At 38.2% G+C, this 26036-nt stretch overlaps 2 protein-coding genes across 2 annotated transcripts; one reads left to right on the top strand and one right to left on the bottom strand.

Moving 5' to 3' along the window:
• Positions 1 to 2263: 2263 nt before the first annotated feature.
• Positions 2264 to 10270, bottom strand: LOC100890221 (WSC domain-containing protein 1). The gene is made up of 5 exons (XM_030989271.1): positions 9804 to 10270; positions 7800 to 7966; positions 4697 to 4864; positions 3805 to 4014; positions 2264 to 2672 (listed from the first exon to the last, which is right to left on the bottom strand). Exons 1-5 carry the CDS (start codon positions 9860 to 9862, stop codon positions 2290 to 2292), a joined length of 987 nt encoding a protein of 328 aa, XP_030845131.1. The 5' UTR covers positions 9863 to 10270; the 3' UTR covers positions 2264 to 2289.
• A 2297-nt stretch (positions 10271 to 12567) lies between these two features.
• Positions 12568 to 25426, top strand: LOC583285 (WSC domain-containing protein 2). The gene is made up of 7 exons (XM_783202.5): positions 12568 to 12832; positions 15989 to 16256; positions 18847 to 19022; positions 19958 to 20135; positions 23368 to 23544; positions 24165 to 24374; positions 24723 to 25426. Exons 1-7 carry the CDS (start codon positions 12803 to 12805, stop codon positions 25112 to 25114), a joined length of 1431 nt encoding a protein of 476 aa, XP_788295.4. The 5' UTR covers positions 12568 to 12802; the 3' UTR covers positions 25115 to 25426.
• The last annotated feature ends 610 nt before the right edge of the window (positions 25427 to 26036 follow it).

The following is a 26036-nucleotide window of genomic DNA, read 5'->3' as shown; positions in this document are numbered from 1 at the left end:
ATGCAGAGAGAGAGCGATGAAGCGGTAAAGTTTTGAAAAGGACGTTAACTCATATACTTTAACACAAGCTTTAACATCCTTATGGCTTTGAAAAGATTATAGTTTGTAAACTACTCGGGTGACATATTGTATTGTACATATCTCTGTATGGACAGAACCCAACTCTTTGTAGCTATGTTTGGTAAGCCTTTGACAAATCTCTCTTTTTAATTTAAAATTTAAAATTTCTTTTTCTTAACAGTGTTTGTTGAAGTATTAATGAACTACAAATAACCTCATAAGCTGATTGATTGGATATGATTTAGAAAACACAAAATGATACAGCTAAACTCGATTCATCAATTGTAATTACTCTGAACTTTTATTTTTTCATCTATTGAGCATTGCACAACAAACCAAACATATTACATCACAATTTATCACATAACTTGATTAACCAATTAACAGTGGTGCTTCGTCATAAAGAAAACAGTTAGAGGTGTCATGGTCGAGTGGTTTGAGCACTCTACTTGAATTAGGTCTTGGGTTCGGTCCCGTAAACGGCAATATTGTCTTTTGTCGAGGCATTAATCTACTGTGACCTTGTAAGATGACGAAAGCCTTTGTGATACTAATGGCCGAATGCCCTCACAGTGACATTATGGTAGGAATATTCCCCAGGGAGTGAAGATCGTGCACACTGTGGACTTAGAGACTATATAAATCCATTTTATTATTGGGGTTATTATTATTTTCATAAATACTATTTTTATTATTATTATTATTATCATTTTATAATTATCATTTAGTGCTGACAAGGTGTCAATATCAATGTTAGTTTCCTGAAAGGGAGGTTCTACTGTATATAACAGTTGACAGTATAATCACGATCCATTCCTTATTTCATTTAATATAGATCAATAGAGGATATAATATATATATTATTTAGTATAAATTACATAAAGTTTTATGCGTGACTTTTACACAGCAGCATTTTATGAAGTTGACCCTCCCGACCCCCCCCCCCCCTCTCTCTCTCTCTCTCTCTCTCTCTCTCTCTCTCTCTCTCTCTCTCTCTCTCTCTCGCACCCTCTCTCCCCCTCTCTCTCTCTCTCTCTCTCTCTCTCTCTCTCTCTCTCTCTCTCGCTCTCCCTCCCTCTTTCTATCGTTACCCCTCTCCCTTCCATCGAGCCAACTCTAAATCTCGGCTCATACATGTTTACATAATTATGATTCAGTACAAAGGAATATGTTTTTGAAATGCTAGACGTTTGCCAATTTAGTTGACGTTTGTGTTGATTTTTACGTCTTATGTTTGATAGAATCTTGAAGGGTGAGCTCTTGTAAGAAGGGGAAGTGAAGGATGACATGCGCCCTCTCTCGATCCCCCATCTTCTTTGTAACAAGTGCAACAAGGCGAACAAATACCACGATCGCAAGCACTTAGGAAAAAAAAAATCCACTTTATGCAATTTCAAAAGCCTGTTGAAATGCTAAAAATTTACACTAACATTAAAGGTAAAGACCAGTATTGGAAACGCCCCAATTTCAAAAAATGAAATGGAAGCTCTCATTACCAATCATGTGAAAGAATATGTTTTGACTAATACATGATGATACAAAATTTGCCGGGAAACCACCTACTAATTCATATATTTGGTAAATTTGTTTCTCTCTTGGTCTGTGAGAGATATAGGGTAGTCCCATATACATCTTTCTGTGTATAGTGCTTGTAACTTTACAAAGAATGGGCCAAATTTCTTATCATTTTGATGATTCCAGAACCTTGCAGATGCTAGATGCTAGATGATCAACCTTTTCTGATCGATTCCACAACGTTTCTTTCACAATGCAATCCCATGACCATAACTGGTCTTTACCTTTAATCTGAGATACATGGCCCTATACGTGTCATCAGTGTCTGTGATGAGGTGTATATTGAAGCCCTACACAAATTAATGCGCTTCAAAATGATCAGAAAGTGCCTCAAAAAAGTAAAAATCTTTGTGTGACCGGTTTTACAATACTCATTATTCCCGATAGACTGTAGCGTTATAAAAACCGTTAGGAAAACGAAAAATGACATTTCGATTTCCAATCATAAATATCTTGATAGTCACACAGACGATCGGTTCGTTAAAGTCATGGGATTCCTGACTGACCTATAATTAAGGGTTATAAAATACTGATTGCAGCATGAGCTAATTTTGTTTCAGAATCTGAGGCAATATGTTACCGAGTCACTTTAACGTAAACCGAATATGACTTCTATTTGGGGCTACAATTTTTCGAGAATGTTTGCGATCGGGTTTAATACAAATCTATAGTGAGGTTCCATGGAAACGGCTTCTGTCTATTCATCATGAGACTAATATTCACATCCACAATGTACTCCATAATTGTACTCTCCAACTCTTGGCTATAAGGGCTCTCGGTCGTGTAGAACCTTTGATGGTGCCATTTGTTAATTCTCTCCTCCGCCGTCAGCAGGGGCGGGTACTGCGAGAGAGCGCACTCCATTCTATCTAACCGAACCGGAACGTTGAGATACCGGACCATTTTTTCGAGAGTTTGATTCGGGCTCGAGATCAGATCCGAATAGTGTATGACGTAGGTGTTCCTGGCAAGCTCGAGCCACCTGAGGGCGATGTTTCTCCAGCGCAAACTTTCCTTTTGGACAAACGTCCGCCATCCTGTTTTGGAACACAAAATGAAACATAAAAATATTAAGAATGCTATTGACTGATAGTCTTAAAGTTCGATATTCTGTTATTGTTCCGAAATTGAATTCGTTTTCAAGATAATGCTTCAGTTGATACCATGTTTTGCTGAATGCTAATAAATGATATTTGATTGTCATAAAAAATGAATTTTTTCTGACAATATCACTTCCTTATGGGTAGGTTGGTGGAAGGTGCAGTGCATTGCATAAAATCTGTCAGTCATAAAAGTAAAGGCAACGCCTGATGATCGATAATAATTATACAAATGGTAAAACCTAATGCACGCACACGTGATCCATATCGACGCTTCTCATTGGCTACATTCTTGAGCCAATTTTTATAATAAAGAGATATCGACTTCCATGAGAGGCCTGGCTGTTTTACAGGTTCAAGGGGACGTGCACATCCTGCCATGACCCCGAGGCCAGGCCTTGAATATTAAAGCAGTCGATATGTCTTTTATATACCGAATTGACACAAAAATTTACCAAGAATTCTTACCTTATCCATTTCTTGTGTAAAAATTGGTTAGAACATCACATAAATCTGAGACACTGTCTGTTAATCTTCGATGGAAAGATGACTGAATGTTACAATCATTTGGGAATTGCAGACAAAAGCACTGCATGGTATCCGCGCTCGCACAAAGTCAACTTTAAAACGTAAACCAATGGGGATCGCAGCAAAATTGAACTATTTTCATGGTACCCGGAATTTTGCGGAAATCTCACTCATGAACTATTGACCATTATTGGCATTGTTCTTTTCTTTACAGGAACACCTAAAATCACGACTCCAATTTCGACCAATCAGATGACTAATTCATAAGGAGAGGTACACTGTATATAAATGATAATATTCAAGGCCTGGCCTCGGTGTCATGGCAGGATGTGCACGTCCCCTTGAGCCTATAAAAAAGCCAGGCCTCTTACGGCAGTCGATATCTCTATATTATCAGGTGAATACCCTTATCGTGTGTCATAACATTTCATTAAAAAAACATGATCGGGTGGTTTTAATTTTGCAGAAATTGTGAATCATATCATTTTGACTAAATTATAGTAACATAGAATGATAGTAACAAAGTCAAGAGTTGTCTTACTGTGGCTCTTCAATGTAATATCCCTTTCCCCTTCGGTCATTGTCGGTTTCAGGAGGTGCTGTCGGTAGGCTTCGGAAATGATCGACTGGAACGGGTGACGTAGTATCAAAATGGCGGCTTCGAATTCCCGGATGTGCCTCGGATCGTATCGGTACGTCTTGACACAGATCACTCGTCCTGACCTGTAATCTACTTTATTTCCAGGGAAATCTGTATATAACAAGTTAAAACCAATAAATAAAAGAATGTCACACAATGATTAAGTGGTAGAACAGTGGTCTCGTAACCATGAGGACTCCGGTTCGATACCTTACCCTTTGGTAAGGTATTTTAATCGTCATTTAGTTCCTTTGAGATGACTTAAAGGGGGTGTAGAATGACTAAACTATGTGTCTTTCTGATGGCCTGATTCAGGGCCAATCGGTCCGACCATACGGACGACGCGACTGCAGTATTCACGTGTGTGCAACATACCCGAACCGAAGCATCGGGAGAACGGGTCTGTTTCGCGAATGCTAGCGCGCGCTGCCCGTTAATGAAGTCCATTCGTTTACGCGCAGTTGCCATGCTACACCCCATTTAAGCCCGGCGATTCCCTGACTGCTAACTTGCACATGCACATGCTTTCTTAGCAGTCCGGTTAAAACAATTAACCTACCAAACGAATAAAACCGATCGATATACAATCAATATTCAATACACCCTTTTAATAGTTGGATTTAAAAAACAAATGATTTTGATCTATTATTTTATTTGCCTTTAAAGTGATGGCCGTGCGAGATATAGGTATCTCAAATAAACTCCAAATGTAAACAAATAATATAAAATAATCAAAATAATAATATATAATCATTTATTCAATCATTCATTCATTTTTTAATTTTTTATTTACATTTAAGTGCTTTTGTGTTTTTCTTCTCTGCATCATGAACAGTGCCTGTATAGATCCCCGCGGCTTTCTCGATTAGATGTCTCGTCCAAGCATTGCCGGACTGAGGATAGCTGGCTAGAGCTACGGTGGTTAGAGACTGGAAGGGGCGTAGAATAATCTTGTCGCATGCTGAAAGCCAAGAGAGAGAAAACAAAGGAGGAGATGAAACGAATTCACTATGAACATGACGGACAAAGAAAGCGGGCAAAATGCAGTTCCTCAGGTAGATAGAGGAACATCCCTTCACTGCTCTTATGTAAAAATGTGTAGAACAGGTGAATATGCATATTCACCTGTTCTACACATTTTTACAAAATTTACCTGAGAAACTGTATATTTTGCCCGCTTTCTTTGTCCGTCATGTTCATAGTGGAATGTATTCATGGTATTAGATATCGAGAAATTCATAATTTGGTCGTAATTACATTATCACGTGATCGCAAAGACATTCTGAGAAGTAACTTATGGCAAAGTCAATAGCAATGTCCATAGCGTATTAAAAAGAGATAGTTGGGACTCAAGCTTCCACACGTACACGCGAGATGGTCATAGGTTAATCATGGTACTCCAAGTTGTTCCCTCCCTCGTACAAACTCTATGGCCCGAATTTACAAAGGAGGTTTGTCGACAAACCTCCTTTTGTTTCGACAAACCTCCTTTTGTTTCTTACAAACCAAGGTTTGTAAAAACGCGTCGAAACGCGTCTTATGACGCACGAAAACCAAGGTTTGTCGACAAACCTCCTTTGTGAATTCGGGCCTATGAGAGGCTTCATGAAATACCTGACCAATGATACCAACTTTCCGGTGACGTAACTATCTCTCTCTGGTAGCTATATGTCCTTATACGTCCATTACCCTTTTCGAATTGTGCGAACATTGCAATGGCAAAGTGCACATATCCGAATATAATTTTGATTGACAATAGGGTAAGTGATCTAGAGTGGATCTCTAGTAAATCTTTTCGATCGTGTTATTAGTCCAGAATCCGGCCTATTTGATTTTGATCTCCACCACACCAACGCTACCTCTCCCTTGCTACCAGCCGATGATGGCGTGAACATTAATTTAGGACGCCCGGTGAAAAAAAGCTGGTGAGCATAATTATGAGTTTGTTGATAACGCCATCTTCGACGGCTTGAATCAAGTATGTAGGGAAATTATAAAGGACCGTGCAGATTCTTGTCTATCGTGTTATACGCAAATCAGGTCATTAGTGAAATCATGACTTGTGCACCCTACCCCGCCCAATTTCTACCCCCCCCCCCTTTTTTCCATCTCCCCTCCCCTCTATCTCATATCCCCGTCACCCCTCATCGAAATCACCACCATTACCAAAAACACGAGTACCACCACAACCATCACCACCTCCATTACCTCCTCTACCCCACTACCAACACGACACCACACCCTACCATCACCACCACAACCCATCACACCATCTCCGACAGTGGAAGAGTCCCCCCCCCCCCCCCCCCTCACGCCCTTTATCCATTTCTGGCGATTCCAGAGGTGTTGTGGTCCAGTAGATAATAGGGACTTTTAGATTTGCACGTTGACAGCTTTGACTGCAACGTGTGACGTCATTTTAAGGCACTGCGCATGCGTTACGTCGTCTCAGTCGGCGATCGAGAATGCGTCAACCCTGATTTTCCTAAATCTAGTACATACATACATACATATTGATATTTATATAGCGCCTTTACATGCTCAAGGTACTAGTATGCCGCGTGCGCATAAAATATACAGTTCCTCAGGTAGACAAAGGAAGATCCCTTCCCTGCTATTATGTAAAAATGTGTAGAACAGGTGTCACATGCATATTCACCTGTTCTACACATTTTTACATAATAGCTGTGAAGGAATGTTCTTTTGTTGAGGGTAGAATGAGGAACTGTATATTTTGTCCTCTTTCCTTTTCCGTGATGTTCATAGTGTTACTTCCTGTATGCATGTATATCGTCGAGTGCGATTTAAAAGATTTCTAATCGTAGTCAACATGGGCAGTTAAGTACGTTGACACGCATGATCAGTCGACGTTCGTCGTGTTCTCGTCCACTCAATCTAAAAGTCCCTACTTATCCAGACTGTGAACCACAAGGTACGGGGTTCGAATTCATGACGCAGCATCAATGTTCTTTGGCAGTACATTAATCTCTTTTGTCACACTCCATCCAGGGGAGGTAAATGGGTACCTGGCAGGAATACATTCCTTTAAATGCTTGAGCGCTGTAATGGCAGTCATGCTAAAGCCAGATAAACAATGATAATAGAAGAGCGCCAGGAGTGGCACTGTGCCAAAACGAGCGCTATACAAGACTTCACATATGTTATTATTATAATAATCATACTTATTCGAGTTAAGATTTAACGACATTTTAAATTGAGGGCTAGTGATTTCATATAACATTATCATCCGTGGAAGATCTGTATCCCCCCCCCCCCCCCCCCCCCTCGCTCTAGTATGGCTTTGAGGATACGCCACCATTATATCAGTAACATTGCCTCAGATTCTGAAACAAAATATTGGATTTAACTCATGCTGCAATCATAATTATAAACCTTTATGTCAGTCAGGAATCCCATGACTTTTACAAGCCGATCGCCTGTCTGATTATCAAGATATTTATGATTGGAATGCGAAAATTCAAAAACCGTTCCCCAACGGGTTTATAACACTACATTCTTTTGGGGAAAATGAGTATGGTAAAACCGGTCACTCAAAGATTTTTACTTTTTTGAGGCACTTCATGAAAATTTTGAAGCGCAAATTTTACACCATATCACAAATACTCAGAGCACGTAAGGCCTTGTATCTCAGATTCGTAAAACTCGAAACATTGTTAAACAATATGCCTTTAAAGTGCGTGTGTACTAGTGTGGACAAGAAGGATTAGACCACCCAGCGAGGGCACAGACAGGTGGCTATCTCATCAACTCAGCTCTCAATTAACATAAGAAAAAGAGGATCATGGGGACCAACAGGCACCGATTAGGCATTGTTTGCTATATAGAGGGCGCAAGTAGCTATAAGTAATGCAGTGGGGCTTTAAGAATTGTCTTACCCGAGACAGGAGGTGGAAGAGTGGGCGTAGGGGGCTTCAACCATCTGGTCACCCTGCCCCCTAGCTGGACGCCTAAAGGAAGCTTAGCGACGATCATCACCCCAAAGAGAACCTCGATGACCACCATTATGATGACGCCGAGTGGAATCCATACCTTGAGACAAAGTCTGAAAATTGAATAATTAATTAGATAATCTAATCATTGATTAAAATTGTGTCTTTTGCCCATGATAGGGAACTGAGGAAACTTTTCAACCCACAAGCTTCTGCTTTTTGTTTGGTTCCCTTTTTTTTTCCTTATCTATTATGTTAATGTACATGAATTGTATTTTAACAATTTAGACAAATAAAACAATTGAATTGAATTGAAGAAAAACAATTGTAATTAAATTGATACAGAAACCTTTTCCAATCACTTCCACATAGTGTCATTTACAATGCATTCACATGACTAGGGCCCTGTTGCATAAAACGTACCATTGATTGCAACTCTACCTTCAAAGGCAACTACCATGGTAACAGGGCTCAACAGCCAATCAAAATCAAGATTTCCATGGTAGTTACAGTTGATGGCAAAGTTACCATCATTGGTAAGTTTTGTGCAACGGGGCCCAGGGCCCTGTTTCATAAAATTTGTTATCAATAACAAATTGCAATAACTGTTATAAGCTACTGAAATCGAGGCATTTGATTGGCTGAGAGCAAATTTGTCAGAGAAATTTAGAATTCGTTTGTGATATCAAGTATTATGAAATAGGGCCCAGTAGTAATACTGCTCTTCCCGTAGATCGAGCCTGGAGTTAGTATTACCACAGCATTGCGACTACTCTATACAACGCCCAGAGAAATCCATATTTTCTAAATGACCACAAAAAAAAAGTTTAATATTTTGTTGCATTAAACACATTTGCAATGATTCTAAATAATCCCAAATCTCGAAAATAGTTTGGCTACAAATCCTTTTAATTTTTTGCCCCCACACTTTTGGCAAACTCCCTGTATTTATCACAAAAGACATTAAAACATACCTCTACAAAAGTGCGCCCTTAGGCTTAGGGACAACGTTCTGTATCCACTTAAAAGATGCTTTATAAAAACCAATTATTGTTATTATTATTAGTAGTAGTAGTTGTAGTAGCAGTTGTGTAGTAGTAGTAGTAGTACTACTACTACTAGTAGTAATAGTAGTAGTAGTAGTAGTAGTAGTAGTAGTAGTAGTAGTAGTAGTAGTAGAAGTAGTAGTAGTAATAGTAGTAATAGTAGTAGTAGTAGTAGTAGTAGAAGTAGTAGTATTAGTATTAGTAGTAGTAATAGTAGTAGTAGTAGTAGTAGAAGAAGAAGTAGTAGTAATAGTAGTAATAGTAGTAGTATAGTAGTAGTAGTAGTAGTAGTAGTAGTAGTAGAAGTAGTAGTATTAGTAGTAGTAGTAGTAGTAGTAGTAGTAGTAGTAGTAGTAGTAGAAGAAGTAGTAGTAATAGTAGTAATAGTAGTAGTATAGTAGTAGTAGTAGTAGTAGTAGTAGTAGTAGTAGTAGTAGAAGAAGTAGTAGTAATAGTAGTAATAGTAGTAGTATAGTAGTAGTAGTAGTAGTAGTAGTAGTAGTAGTAGAAGTAGTAGTATTAGTATTAGTAGTATTAGTAGTAGTAGTAGTAGTAGTAATAATAGTAATAGTAGTAGTAGTAGTAGTAGTAGTAGTAGTAGTAGTAGTAGTAGTAGTAGTATAGTAGTTGTATTATTAGTAGTAGTAGTAGTAGTAGTAGTAGTAGTAGTAGTTTGTTTGTGATGATTGTCATGGAGTGATATGCACAAAGTGAAACGTATATGGACGCCATCACCATCATTAACTTGTTCACTTTTTAACTTGTTATTCATTTATATATACACAATACCCTATAGGCTGTTATACATTCATTAACCTCCACGTCACTCAAAACAATCTTAATATCTGATGATAAAAAGAAAAACAAGGTGCGGAAAAATGCTGAGATGACAAGAAAAACTTACACTCGCTCTCTCGTCATTGACGTAGACATTGTCGACTTCTCTTTACTCGCTAAAATCATGCTGGAAGACGGACACGGAATTAATAATTCAGATAGTTTGCCGCCTGTTTGTCTTAGCTGTAACCAAAATTAACAATAACACGTAAAGATCATCGCCATTGTTTCGGACATCCCATTGCATTCACTGTGTATATAGCACCTCCACAAAGTTTGATCGAGATTCAAAATTCCGAAGGCGAGGCCGATCTTGCCAGAAACGAACTTCCAAAAATTGATGCCAAAAGTTACTCCTGAGTTTGGTGAAAATGGTAGCTGTGTACTCGATGGAACACGAATCGAATCTTGTGATGTGCTCGGGGTTTTAAAGGAAAACTACGACTCAACATTGCCGCCATTTAAGTGTAAAAGTAAATTGTATATAAAACTATATACTGCTAGACCACATCGGAACTATAAGGGCATTGGTATAATGATAACTGAACGAAGACGCACAATAGAGAAAATTGATTTGAACGGCGGAGAAGAAAAGGAAGATGTATCGATTAGAGTCTAAAGGAGGGGTCTCGGGTTATCTCTTTCCTGGGGCTCATTGATTCGATGAAAGGGGGGGGGGGTAGGATTAGGCTTAGGGTGTTAACATATGTTAGGTTCACTTGGGAATTAACTCTCACGTGTTGTTATCCGATTACATTATTGTAAAAGAAATTTTGTGGAAGCAATTTGGAGAGGTTGATTATGCAGCACATTGATTATTGATGTATGTTTTGAAGTTTGTTTTTATTTCTGCATTTTCAACAGAAAAGAAAGAACATATATAGTATTAACAAAAGTTAAAATACATATAAAATCATATCACTATATAAATCAATCAATTATTTTACTATTAAAAATCACATAGGTCTAGTCGAAAAATCACTACGAAATTGAAAAATGCAGAAGAGCGCCATCATAAGCTGAAATCATCAGTACGATTAGAAATTGACTCAGCCTTGTTAGAAGAAAAAAAATCACATCCCCTGCACAGAGACATTGATTTGATGGGCTTCAAAATCATGGAACATTGCTCCAACTCTCATCATTTACGGCTATTTCTCGTCATTATAATTGAATAGTAGTAATTGAAAAGCAATGCTTTTGAGGGGACATTTCTTTTGAGAAATACTCTCACACTAACTTTACAAAACAGAACGAAAATGCTCACAAATGATTTCCCCTTTCCTTGAACTAAACATTTTTTTTTGTCAATGTTAACTGTTAAATGAATATCCAATCCTAATAGCAAACTGGTCAAAGAGAAAGCAGCTAAATCAGAAAAGGGGATGGATGGATGTTTGAACGAAATCGAACAAACAATGAATGCTCTCGGTGTTTGTTTTTTTCTCTCTCTCTATCTCTCTCTCTCTCGCTCTATCTCCCCTATCATTCCCTCCCATTCTCTTTCCTACCCGCTATCTCTCTTTTGTAAAATCAAAGAGATACTTTGGTAAAATTTGAGATATAGGAGGGACATGAGAAATAGCTACATTTTTTAACTTTGAAATCATCATGATACTTGATTACGTATTGCCTGGTTTTTCTTTTCCTGCGATACATAGGGGAAAAACAAACTTATGATATATATTTCTTATTCTGTGATCATGGTCAGTTTGAAGAGAAGAAAATGGTATAATTAAAGTTTCATATAAAGAATAAATGTGGTCATAAAATACTCTGGCTCATAAATTATTCGAAAATATGTCAATATTCTCTTTCCCTCTCTCCCTCTCTCCCTCCCTCCCCTCTCTCTATCCATCACTCTCTCATTCTCTCTCTCTCTCTCTCTCTCTCTCTCTCTCCCTCTCTTTCTTTCTCTCTCTTTTGTTAAAGACAAGATGATGTTCTGATTTAGGTGAACACTAATTGGTGATTTATAATATTATTTTCTCATTCTGTGATCATGGTCAGTTTGAAGAAAAAAATAGTAGAATTAATGGATCATAATTATACAAAATACAAATTGGTCATAAATACCCTCATAATTTATTCGAAAATATGACAAGAATAGTAAAAAAAAATTGCCCCATGTCTTCATTTCTATGTATATTTCCTCTTTCTCTTCCCCTTGCTCTTTCTCCCTTTCGCTCTCCCCCCCCCCCCCCCCCCCCCTCTCTCTCTCTCTCTCTCTCTGCCCCTGCTTCCACCTCTCTTTCCCTTTCCTCGCCATCTGCCTAGCCGGACTCTCTCCTCTTTCCCCCTCTCTACCACGCCTTTCTCCTCTCCTCTCCTCATTCACAGATCAAAGTCATGCATTCCCAAAACAGAACGGTTCTCTCCAAAAAGTCCAAGCTTGTTTTAGGGAGGAACACAAATAGCCATTAATTTCGAAAAATCAACGGCTATTTCAATGGCCTTGTCCACCATCTATTGAAAATGTGCGAACATCACAATAACATGGACATATTACATAATTCGAAAATGATTTCTGTGGGATGTAAATAGGGTTTTGACATTGTCCTTGAGTTGATTTTTCGGAGGTCTTTAATAGGATCATCAATTAATTAACATTTTGAGTGTATAAGCGTGTGAGTGTCACAACTATTCCTCTCCGAACGCTATGACTCCAACACCCCTCATAAACGTCATGCGCGGTCTCCACGTTGTCCCCGTACCCTTGCAAAATCAATATTAGCCACGAATCAACCTCATTTGCATATCAATGAATAATTTTCATGAACAACCGATTACCTTCGGCGGAATGCTTCTAAAGACTAAAGGTCCATGTTTGAATTATAGCCCCATCCAGTCAACAAACATGGTACGTTTATCAAATGAAAGCCTCTCCGCGATGCATGTGTATTTAACACTTATTTTGTTGAGAACACATTTGAAAAGGGTAAACTGAAGTATCGCTGAAAACTAAATATCAGATATATGTAGGATATATTGACGGGTTGAGGAACTGCTGCACAGCGATTTGAAGTCGTTATACCACAAACATTGGGTTACCAACTTCCAGTACGCATGCATGTTGGGGATAACTGTTCACCTTCGGTGAGTAGACTGACTATTTTCTTGATCTCCTTCTGAAATATCCAGTTCTTTTAATATTTCTAACCACCGTCCTTTAATAAGTACAGTCTAAGTTCTTCCTTGGATTTTTTCCCCTTCTTCTTCGTGTATTTCTCCCCTTTACATTGTGTACAACGCGTTTGTATTATGTGCTGTTTATCTTTTTTAAAACCCTTTTATAGCGTTGAATGATTATGATGTTTGTTCTAATTACGTGAAAATATCTTCTTACGTTCAATTCCAATGTTATGTGTGACAGAGAGGGAACTGCAAAATAAATGAAATTGATACATACGAACTTATTATATTGTGACGTGGCATGAAATAAAGATAATGATCAGTTTTCTTTGATGCGATTGCCAGTTATTTTATGATCAACGGTCATGAATATTTGCTACTTGTTATGAAATATGTTTTGAAATACATATTGTTCTTTTCTTTTTTATACAAGGTATCACGTTTAGACCTATATAAGCATGATAATGCTAACGTTGAAAACACGTCTGATGTCGATCGATAAAGGTCCTTTCATAGAGTTTCTTGACAGCAAGTTTACTATGAAATTCTGCCGTCCAAAATTAGCTATGAGGATCTTAAACGAAACATTTCTTGATATGTTTACTATATTAATACGCGAAAGATCCAGAATCAAATGTTTTTGTAAATAATATTAATATAGTAGGAGTAGTGGTAGTATAGTAATTGTAGTAGTAGTTGTAGTGGTGGTAATAGTAGTAGTAGTAGTTGTTGTAGTAGTAGTAGTAGTAGTAGTAGTAGTAGTAGTAGTAGTAGTAGTAATAATAGTAGTAGTAGCAGCAGCAGCAGTGGTGGTGATGGTGGTATCGGTAGAAGTAATGATGATGATTTCATATAGTAACTACGCTATGTGAATTGATCTAATTGTTTTTATTGTTATTATCATTATTATAACTAAACCGCCATACATAGGCTTTAGATAACGAGAGTCAGACTCGACTAGCACATGTGCTACTCTTTATTCTATTTTACCATTGATCACAAACTCATTATAAAAAGTCATTCATTGTTTTACTCTTGACACTAAATTTACTTATACCTATTTTTAGATTTTTATAATGTATATATATATATATATATATATATATATATATATATCGCTGTAGAACATGTATTTTTAGCATTCATGTCATGTATTTATGTTATATTGACATTGTCATTGTAGATTTATATATCTTTTGTTTCAATGTTTTCAATGGTGGTAAATAAATAAATTCAATTCGAATTCAATTAAATTCAATACATACATATACCTACACATGCTTTCTATAATTATTATTATTATTATTAAATATTTGGCGTCGCCTGTGTCTGGGAGGCGAACGGCAAACTTAATCACTGCAACCTCGGGTCTCTCCTCCCGGTAAAACTGGTTGTGCATGTGGACCACTACACCGGGGTTTCCCCTGCGAAATCCAATAAATATTTATCAATGCGCTTTACGTGACGAATTAATGCTAATGACAAAACAACCAAATACTAGGAAATAGATAGATACAAACAGAAACTTATAATCTTATTAATCAGTTATTGAAGAGGAGTGTCTTTATGTACTTCAAAAAAGTAAATCTCATTAAAAGAGTCAAAAAGTGGAGGGTGCTTTATGTTTCGGGGCCGTCATGTGAGAAAATACACTTCCCCGATTTGTGTTAAACTGAAAATAAATACAATTACAAATTGGAATGATCTAAGAAACTTTAAGAAACCGCAAAACAAATAATCAACTTTCTGATAGCAACGCAAACGTTGTATCTTCTTGTCATTCATACCTTGGACTTTGTACCTCTTTAGCCTAATTTATTGTACCTTGTGTTGGTCATAAGCCCGTGTGTGTTTTGTAGTCTGTAAACTTTTGGCCCGAATTCACAAAGGAGGTTTGTCGACAAACCTAGGTTTATGTGCGTCATATGACGCGTTTCCACGCGTTTTTTGCAAACCGTTGGTAAAAACGCGTCAAAGACGCGTCAAAAACGCGTCATTATGACCACATAAACCTAGGTTTGTCGTTGTGAATTCGGCAGTTATAAGTATAGTGCAGTGGGGTTTAAAGGGAGATAGTAATCGGTTTCCACGTGCATATAATGCCGTAATTCGCTGACTCCAGCCTTGGTTTAACTACCATTGACGTGCATGTGTACAAGTCTCGCACACAGCAAATCCGTGATGCCATCACAGAATTGAAAATGTACACCTTCACCGAAAGATTGCGCAATTGAAAATACATAATAGCAGTCGAAGCGATGTCGGTAAAATACCCTGCCTAATTTAAACCCTATTTCGAAAAAAAGCTTAAACCCTGCGTCGGGTTAATTTTTTAGCACAATACGGGCCAAACTTTTCAAGATGAAGTTTCATGAATGTCAGTCATGTAGAAAAAGAAAAAAGAAAAAAAAGAAAAGAAAATGGGTTAATCGTTCAATAGGTAACTGACGGGATATAGTTGTCCTAAGCATGCTTATGGGCCTAGTTGTCCGTAAATCTCAGTAGGGGGGGGGGGGGGGGGTTCAAAAAATCCCTAGTTGAACTTATCTCTAAGTTGGACTTAACAATTATGGAAAGCCGTTAGCATCTGTGAAAATACTTTGTAAAAGTTATTTTTAAAGGCATAAAATGTTGATTCATATTTTATGTTATTAAAGAGATTTTATGTTCTTGATGTGGAATTTATAAAAAGTCTGAAATACTTAAATTTTCATTTTTGAATATATTTTATTTTAAGGGTACAAATGGCTCTCTATAATTTCGAAGTCCAACTTTGAGTTAAGTTCGACTTAGGATCTTTGTGAAACACCCCTAAGGACTAGTGGTCCAAGGATAATTGTATCAAGGGGTGGTAATAATGATCTCCCTTTTCCAGTATTTTTTTAAAGGCACATTGCACTACTTGTAGCTACTTGCGCCCTCTATATAACAAACAATGCCTAATCGGTGATCATTGGTCCCCCATGATCCTCTTTTTCTTATGTTAACTGAGAGCTGAGTTGATGAGATAAGCACCTGTCCAGTGACCTTGCAGGGCAGTCTAATCCCTCCTGTAAACTACGGCAGATAAGATTTAAAGAGCATATTCTGAATGTTATTCTTCCTTCTCTCCTTTTTTAGATCTCAAACAGAGTCAAGGAGATGACTTTTCCGTACAGCCGCCGGTGCTTCCCATACTGTGGGCCCTTCCGTTTCCGGGAGATCGTCTTTGCGGTCAGCGCGTTCTTCTTTCTCGGTTACGTCATCGGTGCTTTACTTAAACAAGATCCGCTGGGGAATCGTTCGCTGCTTCAAGAGAAAATATACGGACGCAATGTGGAAAGGACCAGCGAACTCGCAGATGATCACGTAGGAAAGGAAGTAAAGCAAAAAGAGGGATACATATCATGTGAGTATTGCTTAATTAGCAAATAATGAAATGACTTGGTAACATTTATGTCATCAATGTTACACCCTAATTCATAAATAAGTTGTTATAAATCGTTGCATACGTAAGGTCCATTCTGATCCAAATTAAAATTTAATTGTCACAACTTTTGTTTGGTGTTTGGTTACAAGTCTTAATTGTAAAGATGATGAAGATGGTTATAATAATTATTTCTTTAAGTACAATTTCTTATCTAGACCCATCATTATTATATTCATGAAATATTATATCGTATAATTATAGTCAAAACTTGTAAATGGCGATGTGGGGGAGGGGGGCAAGGCAACAGCTCAAACAGATTCAATGTTTTGCTGACATTTTTCTGACATAATAGTTATATACAACTATTTGTTTTTCCATTTGGCATTGTGTGGCACAGAACATAACAGTATGTACAGACCACAGTACACGGTCATGTAGAGCACTGGAACATGTTTACTGTTGAAAATGTAATACACCATGTTTAAAGTAAGAACACAGTTACTGTGGTGCACTGTGGAATACTATTTTGCACTATATGGTACACTGTGAAACACTATTACACACTGTGGTTTACTAAGGAACACTTTTATACACTGTAGTACACTGTGGTACACTGTGGAATACTGTTTTTCACTATATGGTACACTGTGAAACACTATTACACACTGTGGTTTACTATGGAACACTATTATACACTGTAGTACACTATGGAACACTGTGGAATACTGTTTTTCACTATATGGTACACTGTGAAACACTATTACACACTGTGGTTTACTATGGAACATTATTATACACTGTAGTACACTATGGAACACTGTGGAATACTGTTTTTTATACTACATTGGACACTGTGAAACACTATTACACACTGTGGTTTACGATGAAACATTATTATACACTGTAGTACACTGTGGAACACTGTGGAATACTGTTTTTTATACTACATTGGACACTGTGAAACACTATTACACACTGTGGTTTACGATGAAACATTATTATACACTGTAGTACACTGTGGAACACTGTGGAATACTGTTTTTCACTATATGGTACACTGTGAAACACTATTACACACTGTGGTTTACTATGGAACATTATTATACACTGTAGTACACTATGGAACACTGTGGAATACTGTTTTTTATACTACATTGGACACTGTGAAACACTATTACACACTGTGGTTTACTATGGAACATTATTATACACTGTAGTACACTGTGGAACACTGTGGAATACTGTTTTTCACTATATGGTACACTGTGAAACACTATTACACACTGTGGTTTACTATGGAACACTATTATACACTGTAGTACACTATGGAACACTGTGGAATACTGTTTTTTATACTACATTGGACACTGTGAAACATTATTACACACTGTGGTACACTGTGGAACACTATTATACACTACAGTACACTGCGGGACACTATTATACACTGTGGTACACTGTGGATTACTGCTAAACTCTGTGGTTTACTACGGAATACTATGATACACTGTGATAAACTCTGGAACATATTGGAACTCCATAATACATTGTGGTACATTCTGGAATACTATTATACACGATGGTACACTGTGAAACACTATTATACACTGCGGTAAACTGTGGAACACTATAATACACTGTGGTACACTGTGGAATAATATGATACACTGTGATACACTGCGGAACACTATTGTACACGGTGGTTAACTATGGAAAACTATGATATACTGTGGTACATTGCGGAACACTATTATACATAGTGGTTTACTATGGAATACTATGATACACTGTGGTACACTGTGATAAACTTTGGTACTTATTGGAACTCTGTCATACGTTGTTGTACACTGTGGCATACTCTAATACACTGTGGTACACTGTGAAACACTATTATACACTGTGGTACACTGTGAAACATTATATTACACTGTGGTACACTTTGGAACACTATTATACATTGTGGTTTACTATGGAATACTATGATGTACTGTGGTACACTGTGGAAAACTGTGGTACATATGGGAACTCTATCATACATTGTGGAACACTGTGAAATACTTTTCTACACTGTGGTACATTGTGGAACCCTGATAAACACTGTGGTTTACTATGGAATACTTCAAACACTGTGGTACACTTTGAAACACTGATATACACTGTGGTTCACTATGGAATACTTGTATACACTGTGGTACACAGTGGAACACTGATAAATACTGTGGTTTACTATGGAATACTATGATACACTGTGGTACACTGTGATAAACCCTGGAACATATTGGAACTCCATCATACATTGTGGTACACTGTGGAATACTATTATACACTGTGGTACACTATGAATACTTTTAAACACTGCAGAAAACTGTGGAACATTCTTATACAATGACTGGTAGACTGTTGAATACTGTTATTCACGATATGGTACACTGTGAAATACTTTACACACTGTGGTACACTGTCTAACACTGAAGTACACTGTGGAACATTCTTTCCTGTTCATTAGTAAACAGTGTCTGTAACCAATTATAATCACCTGTTGCTGTCTTTCAATTTTCGCATGTTGCAGCCTTGAATAAAACATGGTTAACGTGGGACAAGATTGACAGTCCGGGTGTCTACCGCGCATGCGTGAAGAGACCGGAACCGGAAGCAATGAGATGGGAAATTACGGGGGAGCTTGTCCTACAAGAGATTGCAGACAAGTTGAAGATTGAGGCGTGCCTTGAAACTTGCATTCAGTTGGTGAGTATAAAATGATAAACAAATCAGTTGTCAATTTAAATTTAAATTCAAATTCAATATCAATTTATTCATGTTTCCAACAAAATATTGCAAATCAATTATAGAGTCCTTCGACCAAGGTTGCTAAATAATAGCTTAAAGGTTCGTAGTTGTCATTGGGAATTTGACACCATTCGGGTGTTTACCCAATTAAAATGTCTTGTTAATCACCACGAGTAGACTTCACTTTTACGACCGATACGTCTTGTGTTATCCACTGTGCCCTGAACCTACCGCCATCGTGAATTCACATTGTAACATTTTCTTCACCGTCAAGATATGAAAGCAAGCTGAAGTATTTTCTTGTGGGACAACAGGTTTGCTGCCTCAGAAACCTGCGCACCCATTAATTGGTAATTCACCAGATTTGGTGTCAGGGAATTATGATGCAATAAACATGGACCCATGCCTACCATGTGGCTTTAAAGACTGAATTATCTTCCTCATCCCTAAAATACACAAGAAAAATAAAACTGTACTTCATGACTGTTTCTTGATTATTATTGTCATATGAAATAATTGAAAAATCCTTATGCCCTAAACTCAGATGGTGGGAAGTTCTGTCAATAAATGCATCAAAATAAATTCGTAATTATTCGTAAAGTGGGGGTGTAGTAGTCTCGTTGATACGTCAGCGGACTGTGGAGCTCATGGCTCGTTGTTCGAGTTCCGCAACGGCACTCAAGTCCTTTGGCAAGACATTAAACTAAATGTGTCACTGTTCACCCAGGTGTGAATGAGTACCTGGCAACTACAATAATTCCAGGGCCCACAGGAAGAACAATATTAATGCTCTTCTCCTTCTTCTGTGAGTTATAGCATTATATTTATTATTATTATTATTTTTTTTATCATTATCATCATCATCTGTATCATCTTCTCCGTTTTTTATCCAGGTGTTTACCTACGCAGCGCTGAGCCGTGGCCACGAATGCTACTGCACGGATGTTTCCTCGAAATCACAGTTCTTGTCTTATGTAGATAGCGCCCTCTGCGACGTGCCATGTACAGGGGACCAGTACCACAACTGTGGCGGGAACAAATTTATGTCCGTTTACAGAACATCTGTTCCAGGTAATGAATTCATAAATTTCACCCATGCTCTTTCAAATGATACAAACTTATGGTAAACATATTTAAAATTGTTGGTAAGCTTAAAGGGACTTTGTAACATTTTTCAGATGAGAGATAGTGGTGCTAACGTAGTGACTTCAATGCTAGATGTACAATTAAAGATAATGAAAATTTGAGTGAAAACGGATCATTATTCATGGTACAAATTGGGAAAAACTGATCTGATCGATTCCTTAATTCTCCCAACTATATTATTCTACTTCTATTTCTGCTACTTGTCAAAGCCTGTTCAGCATCAAGACAAGGACAATTTAATTACATTTTAGGTGAATGTAAATCGTCACAAAGCAATAAAATGGCTCTACATTCCATTCCAGACATTGACAGATTTGTATATCCTGTTTTATGTATTTTTCTCGTGAAAAAACGGTTAGGAAAATTCAAAAATGGTTGGGAGAATTTACTGTTAATCACTGTTAGAGGGTGCCTCACATCGACGCCTTCAAAGAAAATCATAGATATCTTTGTGGTTTGAGAATTTGTTCAGGATTTTTTGCATGTCAGAGGGTTAATATAGTAGAAGGAATATAGTAAGTAACATTTTATACAAAAATTAAGCAATTTTTTTTCATCAACCTTCAACAATGTTACCGAGTCACTTTAAATCATAAATGAATTGAAAGCTCCACAGGTCCATTATCGATCATCAAGAACTGCCCTCAAGTCATAACAAATAAACCCTTAGGGCTTTTAACCTAGTGAAACCTGGTCTACCGTCTGTCAGTTGTTTTCATGTGTAACATATGGTGGCCCTGAAGGGACATCGCGAATAGACTACATCGTGAAAAATATGCGATAAAATTCACGATATCGTCAATTTTATCGCATATTTTTCACGAAGAAATTCACGAAATTGACGATATCGTGAACTTTATCGTGAACTTTTCACGATGAAATTGACGATATCGTGAATTTTATCGTGAAAAGTTCACGATATAAAGTTCACGATATCGTCAATTTTATCGTGTACTCTATCGTGTACTCTATCGTGTACTCTCCTGACGGGCGCTTCGTAAACAAAACCAGCCCTAGCTGGGGGAGACAGAGAGAAGGAAAAAAGGGAAAGGGAAAGAGAAGATAAAAGGAAAGAAAGAATAATAAGAAGAAAAGAGGGAAACGGGGGGGGGCGAAGGGCTCTTGCCTCCTCCTCACTCCCCCCCCCCCCTCCCCGCCAAAAAATAAATCAGAGAGAGAGAGAGAAGGGAAAGGGAAAGGGAAAGAGAAGATAAAAGGAAAGAAAGAAGAGGAAGAAGAAGAAAAGAGGAAAACGGGGGAAGGGCGAAGGACTCTTGCCCCCCCCCCCTCCCCCCCCCCCCCGCCAAAAAATAAATCAGAGAGAGAGAGAGAAGGGAAAGGGAAAGGGAAAGAGAAGATAAAAGGAAAGAAAGAAGAGGAAGAAGAAGAAAAGAGGGAAACGGGGGCAAAGGGCTTTTGCCTCGTCCCCCCGCCCCCCGCCAAAAAAATAAATAAGAGAGAGAGAGAGAAGGAAAGGGAAAGAGAAGAAAGAAAGAGAAAAACGAAAAAGAGGGAGAATAGGAAAGAAAGGAAAAGAAAGAAAAGAAAGGAGGCAAGAGCCCTTCGCCCCTGTTTCCCTCTTTTCTTATTCTTTTTCCTCTTCTTTCTTTCCTTTTATATTTTCTTTCCCTCTCCCTTCTCTTTCCCTTTATGGCGGGAGGGGGGAGGGGGAGGTAAGAGCCTTTCGCCCTTCCCCCGCTTCCCTCTTTCCGTCTTCTTCTTCTTTCTTTCCTTTTATATTTTCTTTCCCTTTCCCTTTCCCTTCTCTCTATCTCTCTCTCTCTCTCCTATTTATTTGTTGGCGCGGGAGGGGGGGGGGGGAGGAGGCAAGAGCCCCTCTTTTCTTCTTATTCTTCTTCCTTTCCTTTTTTTATTCTCTTTCCCTTTCCCTTCTCTCTCTCTCTCTTATTTATTTTTTGGGCGGGGGGATGCAAGAGCCCTTCGCCCCCGTTTCCCTCTTTTCTTCTTCTTTCTTTCCCTTTCCCTTCTCTCTCTCTCTCTCTCTCTCTTATTTATTTTTTTGGCGGGGGGGGGGGGAGGTAAGAGCCTTTCGCCCTTCCCCCGTTTCCCTCTTTCCTTCTTATCCCTCTTCTTTCTTTCCTTTTATATTTTCTTTCCCTTTCCCTTTCCCTTCTCTCTCTCCTTATTTATTTTTTGGCGGGGGGGGGGGAGTGAGGAGGATGCAAGAGCCCTTCGCCCTTCCCCTGTTTCCCTCTTATTCCTCTTCTTTCTTTCCCTTTCCCTTCTCTCTCTCTCTCTCTTATTTATTTTTTTGGCGGGGGGGGGGGGAGGTAAGAGCCTTTCGCCCTTCCCCCGTTTCCCTCTTTCCTTCTTCCTCTTCTTTCTTTCCTTTTATATTTTCTTTCCCTTTCCCTTTCCCTTCTCTCTCTCCTTATTTATTTTTTGGCGGGGGGGGGGGAGTGAGGAGGAGGCAAGAGCCCTTCGCCCCCCCCCCCCGTTTCCCTCTTTTCTTCTTATTATTCTTTCTTTCCTTTTATCTTCTCTTTCCCTTTCCCTTTTTTCCTTCTCTCTATCTCCCCCAGCTAGGGCTGGTTTTGTTTACGAAGCGCCCGTCAGGAGAGTACACGATAGAGTACACAGAGTACACGATAGAGTACACGATAAAATTGACGATATCGTGAACCTTATATCGTGAACTTTTCACGATAAAATTCACGATATCGTCAATTTCATCGTGAAAAGTTCACGATAAAGTTCACGATATCGTCAATTTCGTGAATTTCTTCGTGAAAAATATGCGATAAAATTCACGATATCGTGAATTTTATCGCATATTTTTCACGATTTAGTCTTTTCGCGATGTCCCTTCAGGGCCACCATAGTAACAGGGTGTGACGAATTGTTCTCACTCCAAGCATCACAAAAAATTCCCATCAGTTAATCATTTGTATGGCTACTGTACATAAAAAAGCAAAATATGTTTCTACCACAGAGTTTAACGGCACCACATAATAGTCTTTCTACCACAAATATCTTAACACAAGAATCATCGTATTATACAATTAGTTTGTACTTGTGGCCACACCAAAAAAAAAAAGATTTCCTACCACGAAGTTTGTCACACTACACTCAAATCACAATATCATGGTATTATACTGCGTCTTATCAGTGTCCTATGCTTACTCAATTCATACAGATGCAAGATGTACCTCCATCAAGTTGGGCACACCCGGTACGCTACCGCTCATTGCATTAGCTTCGTACCCCCGGTCCGGCAATACCTGGACGCGTCAACTCATCGAGAAAGCTACTGGTATATACACCGGCAGTGTTTACTGGACGACCGAGCGTCTTATGGAAATTTCCAAGAAAGGTGCAGTGTTCGTGTATTAAACTTAAACTTTGGTGTTTTACTTGTTGGTTACGTTGTGCTATTATTTTAGTGTAAACTTAAGATTAGTCAACTTTGGTATTTTATTCAGCTCTTTTATCGTTCCAGACACCAAAAGGGCTATCATGGTAACTTTACTTTACTTACTTAAAATAAACCTTTTACGCAATTGAGTAATAATAATGAGTGTCGTGGTCAAGTGGTTTAAGGCGCTTGAGTGAAGATGCGAAGGTCGACGGTTCTAATCCCGACACGGCACTAATATCCTTTGGCAAGATATTCACCTGCACTTGTTACTCTCCACCCAGGTGTTATATGGGTATCCGGTAGGATGCGACCGTCATTATTGATCAAACAGTTTTTTTGAGCGTCAAGTAACGCCTGGCTGGAATGCTCCCCAGGGAGTGGAGATTGTGCAGACAGTCTGTGCGGGCAAGTTTAGAATCCAATGACCGGGGTAATAATGTATATCTGTAAAGCGCTTAGAGACATTTGTATTAAGCGCTATATAAAAGGTGAATATTATTATTATAGTAATAATCATGATAATAATAATAATTTCAACTATTCTTTTATTGTTTTCTCAAAACTTGACTGCACAGTTTTTCCTGGAGGAAACGTCGATTACAAGGGAAAGAGCACCATCTGCGTCAAGACTCATATGTCTGAGTTTGGTCACGTGGGCCAGTTTGAGGGCGCCATCATGCTCATTCGGAATCCTTACCGAGCGATCGTTGCCGAAGTCTTCCGGAGACAACTCTTCGTCTCAAACAACTCGCCCGAGGAAGCAATCAAATTTTTCAAATCCAAAGGTTTGACATTTTAATGTAATATCAGCGGATGTATAATGGTTTAGTGGTTCATTCACTTGCCTCCAAATCCGATAATAATAATAATAATAATAATAACAGTGATAGAAATGGTAATAATGATAATGACAATAATGATAGTAATAATACTAATAGTAATAAAATATAGCGAAATCATGTTTGGGCTTCACGAGGGCATTTATTTTTTGCCTTTTCAGAATAACTGTAAATTATGCAGAATAGTTAAATTTAAACTTGGGCGCCTAATAAATAAGTGGACTAACCTCAACCACGTTCAATTTAGTTTAAATTCACGTTGTTGTCGTTTTTTCTTATTCTTTCCCCTGACAGATTGGGACGTCTTCGTAAACACTGCAATTGCCAATTGGAAACTCATGAATATTCGTTGGATACAGATGCAAAGACGATTACTCCCGGTTGCATACGAAGAACTCGAAGCCGAGACCGTCCGGAAATTGACGGATATCGTCGTCTTTCTCAATCGAACAGTGGAACTCGAACGAATCGTCTGCGCAACTCAAGATCATCCGTCCTCCCTAGCAACTGGCACCTCCCTTGGCAACCACGGGAGAAAGACGCGCGTTTATCTCACCGACGACCCGTTTACCGCCGAAATGCATCTAAAAATCGACAAAAGTATCCAACTTGTCAACTACACACTTTTTAAAATCCATGGGGAAGTTTTACCGGCTGAATACCTGAAGAAAATCGATGTTTTCTAAAGATAACGGACTATGATGTCTTTTGTATGTTAATCAATATTGAAATGAAAGTGATTTATTAAATTGATATTTATTCAATAAGGTGCGAAATAGAAATACACTGTAAATACTTTGAAGGAGAATTTTTTAGAACTGAAATGTAGAACTAAATTTATTACAACTCATCATGTATTAAGGAGTGTCAATGATCATCTCGTGTAATTTTAACGTTTCTCTTGTAAACTTTACGAATAAATCAATTTGTTGTGATCTACCTGAAATTAATGATACAGTTTATTAACGTTTGGTCTACACCCATGACATGTAACATTTTAAAAGAAAAGAACATGTTAAAACACTCATTATAATATTAAAAAACTACTTAAAGAGGTAGATAAAAATGACAATCCCAGGTCTTTGGTAAAAAGAATTGATATATTGCGAGAGAGAGAGAGAGAGAGAGAGAGAGAGAAGATAAATAATCAGGAATCTCTGCAGTGTCATTGGCCAGGAGAGTTTAACCACCCCGGTTCGAGTTGGTCACAATATGGCGACTGCGGCTTTGTTGGACAAGCTCCAAACAGAAGAATATACGCCATGTTGCTGTGACCATGTTGTGACCAAGGAGTTACTACACTGAAATCAAGTTGGTCCAACCAAGGAGTTACTACAGTGTAGTAACTCCTTGGTCCAACGCTTTGTGAAGATGGATCCGAAATCTCTGTACCCTGCGTCCCCCCAAAAATATACACTTTTGAAATGGCTGCCGAATTAAAAAAATAAATGATTCTGGGGGAAATTTTTTATATGACTTTGTATGGAAAGCTCATAAACACAACTTTTATATGACACCAAACAGTCCGAAAATAATTCATGCTTGGGTGAGCACTGCTTACTTTTGTAAAGGGGATGGAAATTAGGTTGCGCAGGAATTAGCCTTCTA

Source organism: Strongylocentrotus purpuratus, unplaced genomic scaffold (assembly GCF_000002235.5).
Source record: "Strongylocentrotus purpuratus isolate Spur 01 unplaced genomic scaffold, Spur_5.0 spur5_scaffold_18, whole genome shotgun sequence".
Lineage (NCBI taxonomy): Eukaryota > Metazoa > Echinodermata > Echinoidea > Camarodonta > Strongylocentrotidae > Strongylocentrotus > Strongylocentrotus purpuratus.
The sequence above is the reverse complement of the archived record's forward strand: the minus strand, read 5'-3'. Positions and strand labels throughout refer to the sequence as shown.

Bases quoted from the DNA above. Each gene is read 5' to 3' on its own strand.
- LOC100890221 (XM_030989271.1), bottom strand. From the start codon at position 9,862: ATGATTTTAGCGAGTAAAGAGAAGTCGACAATGTCTACGTCAATGACG. The intron at 4,865-7,799 runs GTAAGACAATTC...CTTGGCTTTCAG, and splicing joins TCTTCCACCTCCTGTCTCGG to CATGCGACAAGATTATTCTA. The intron at 2,673-3,804 runs GTAAGACAACTC...GTTCCAAAACAG, and splicing joins TATTACATTGAAGAGCCACA to GATGGCGGACGTTTGTCCAA.
- LOC583285 (XM_783202.5), top strand. From the start codon at position 12,803: ATGCATGTTGGGGATAACTGTTCACCTTCG. The intron at 12,833-15,988 runs GTGAGTAGACTG...CTCCTTTTTTAG, and splicing joins GGGATAACTGTTCACCTTCG to ATCTCAAACAGAGTCAAGGA. The intron at 16,257-18,846 runs GTGAGTATTGCT...CGCATGTTGCAG, and splicing joins AAAAGAGGGATACATATCAT to CCTTGAATAAAACATGGTTA.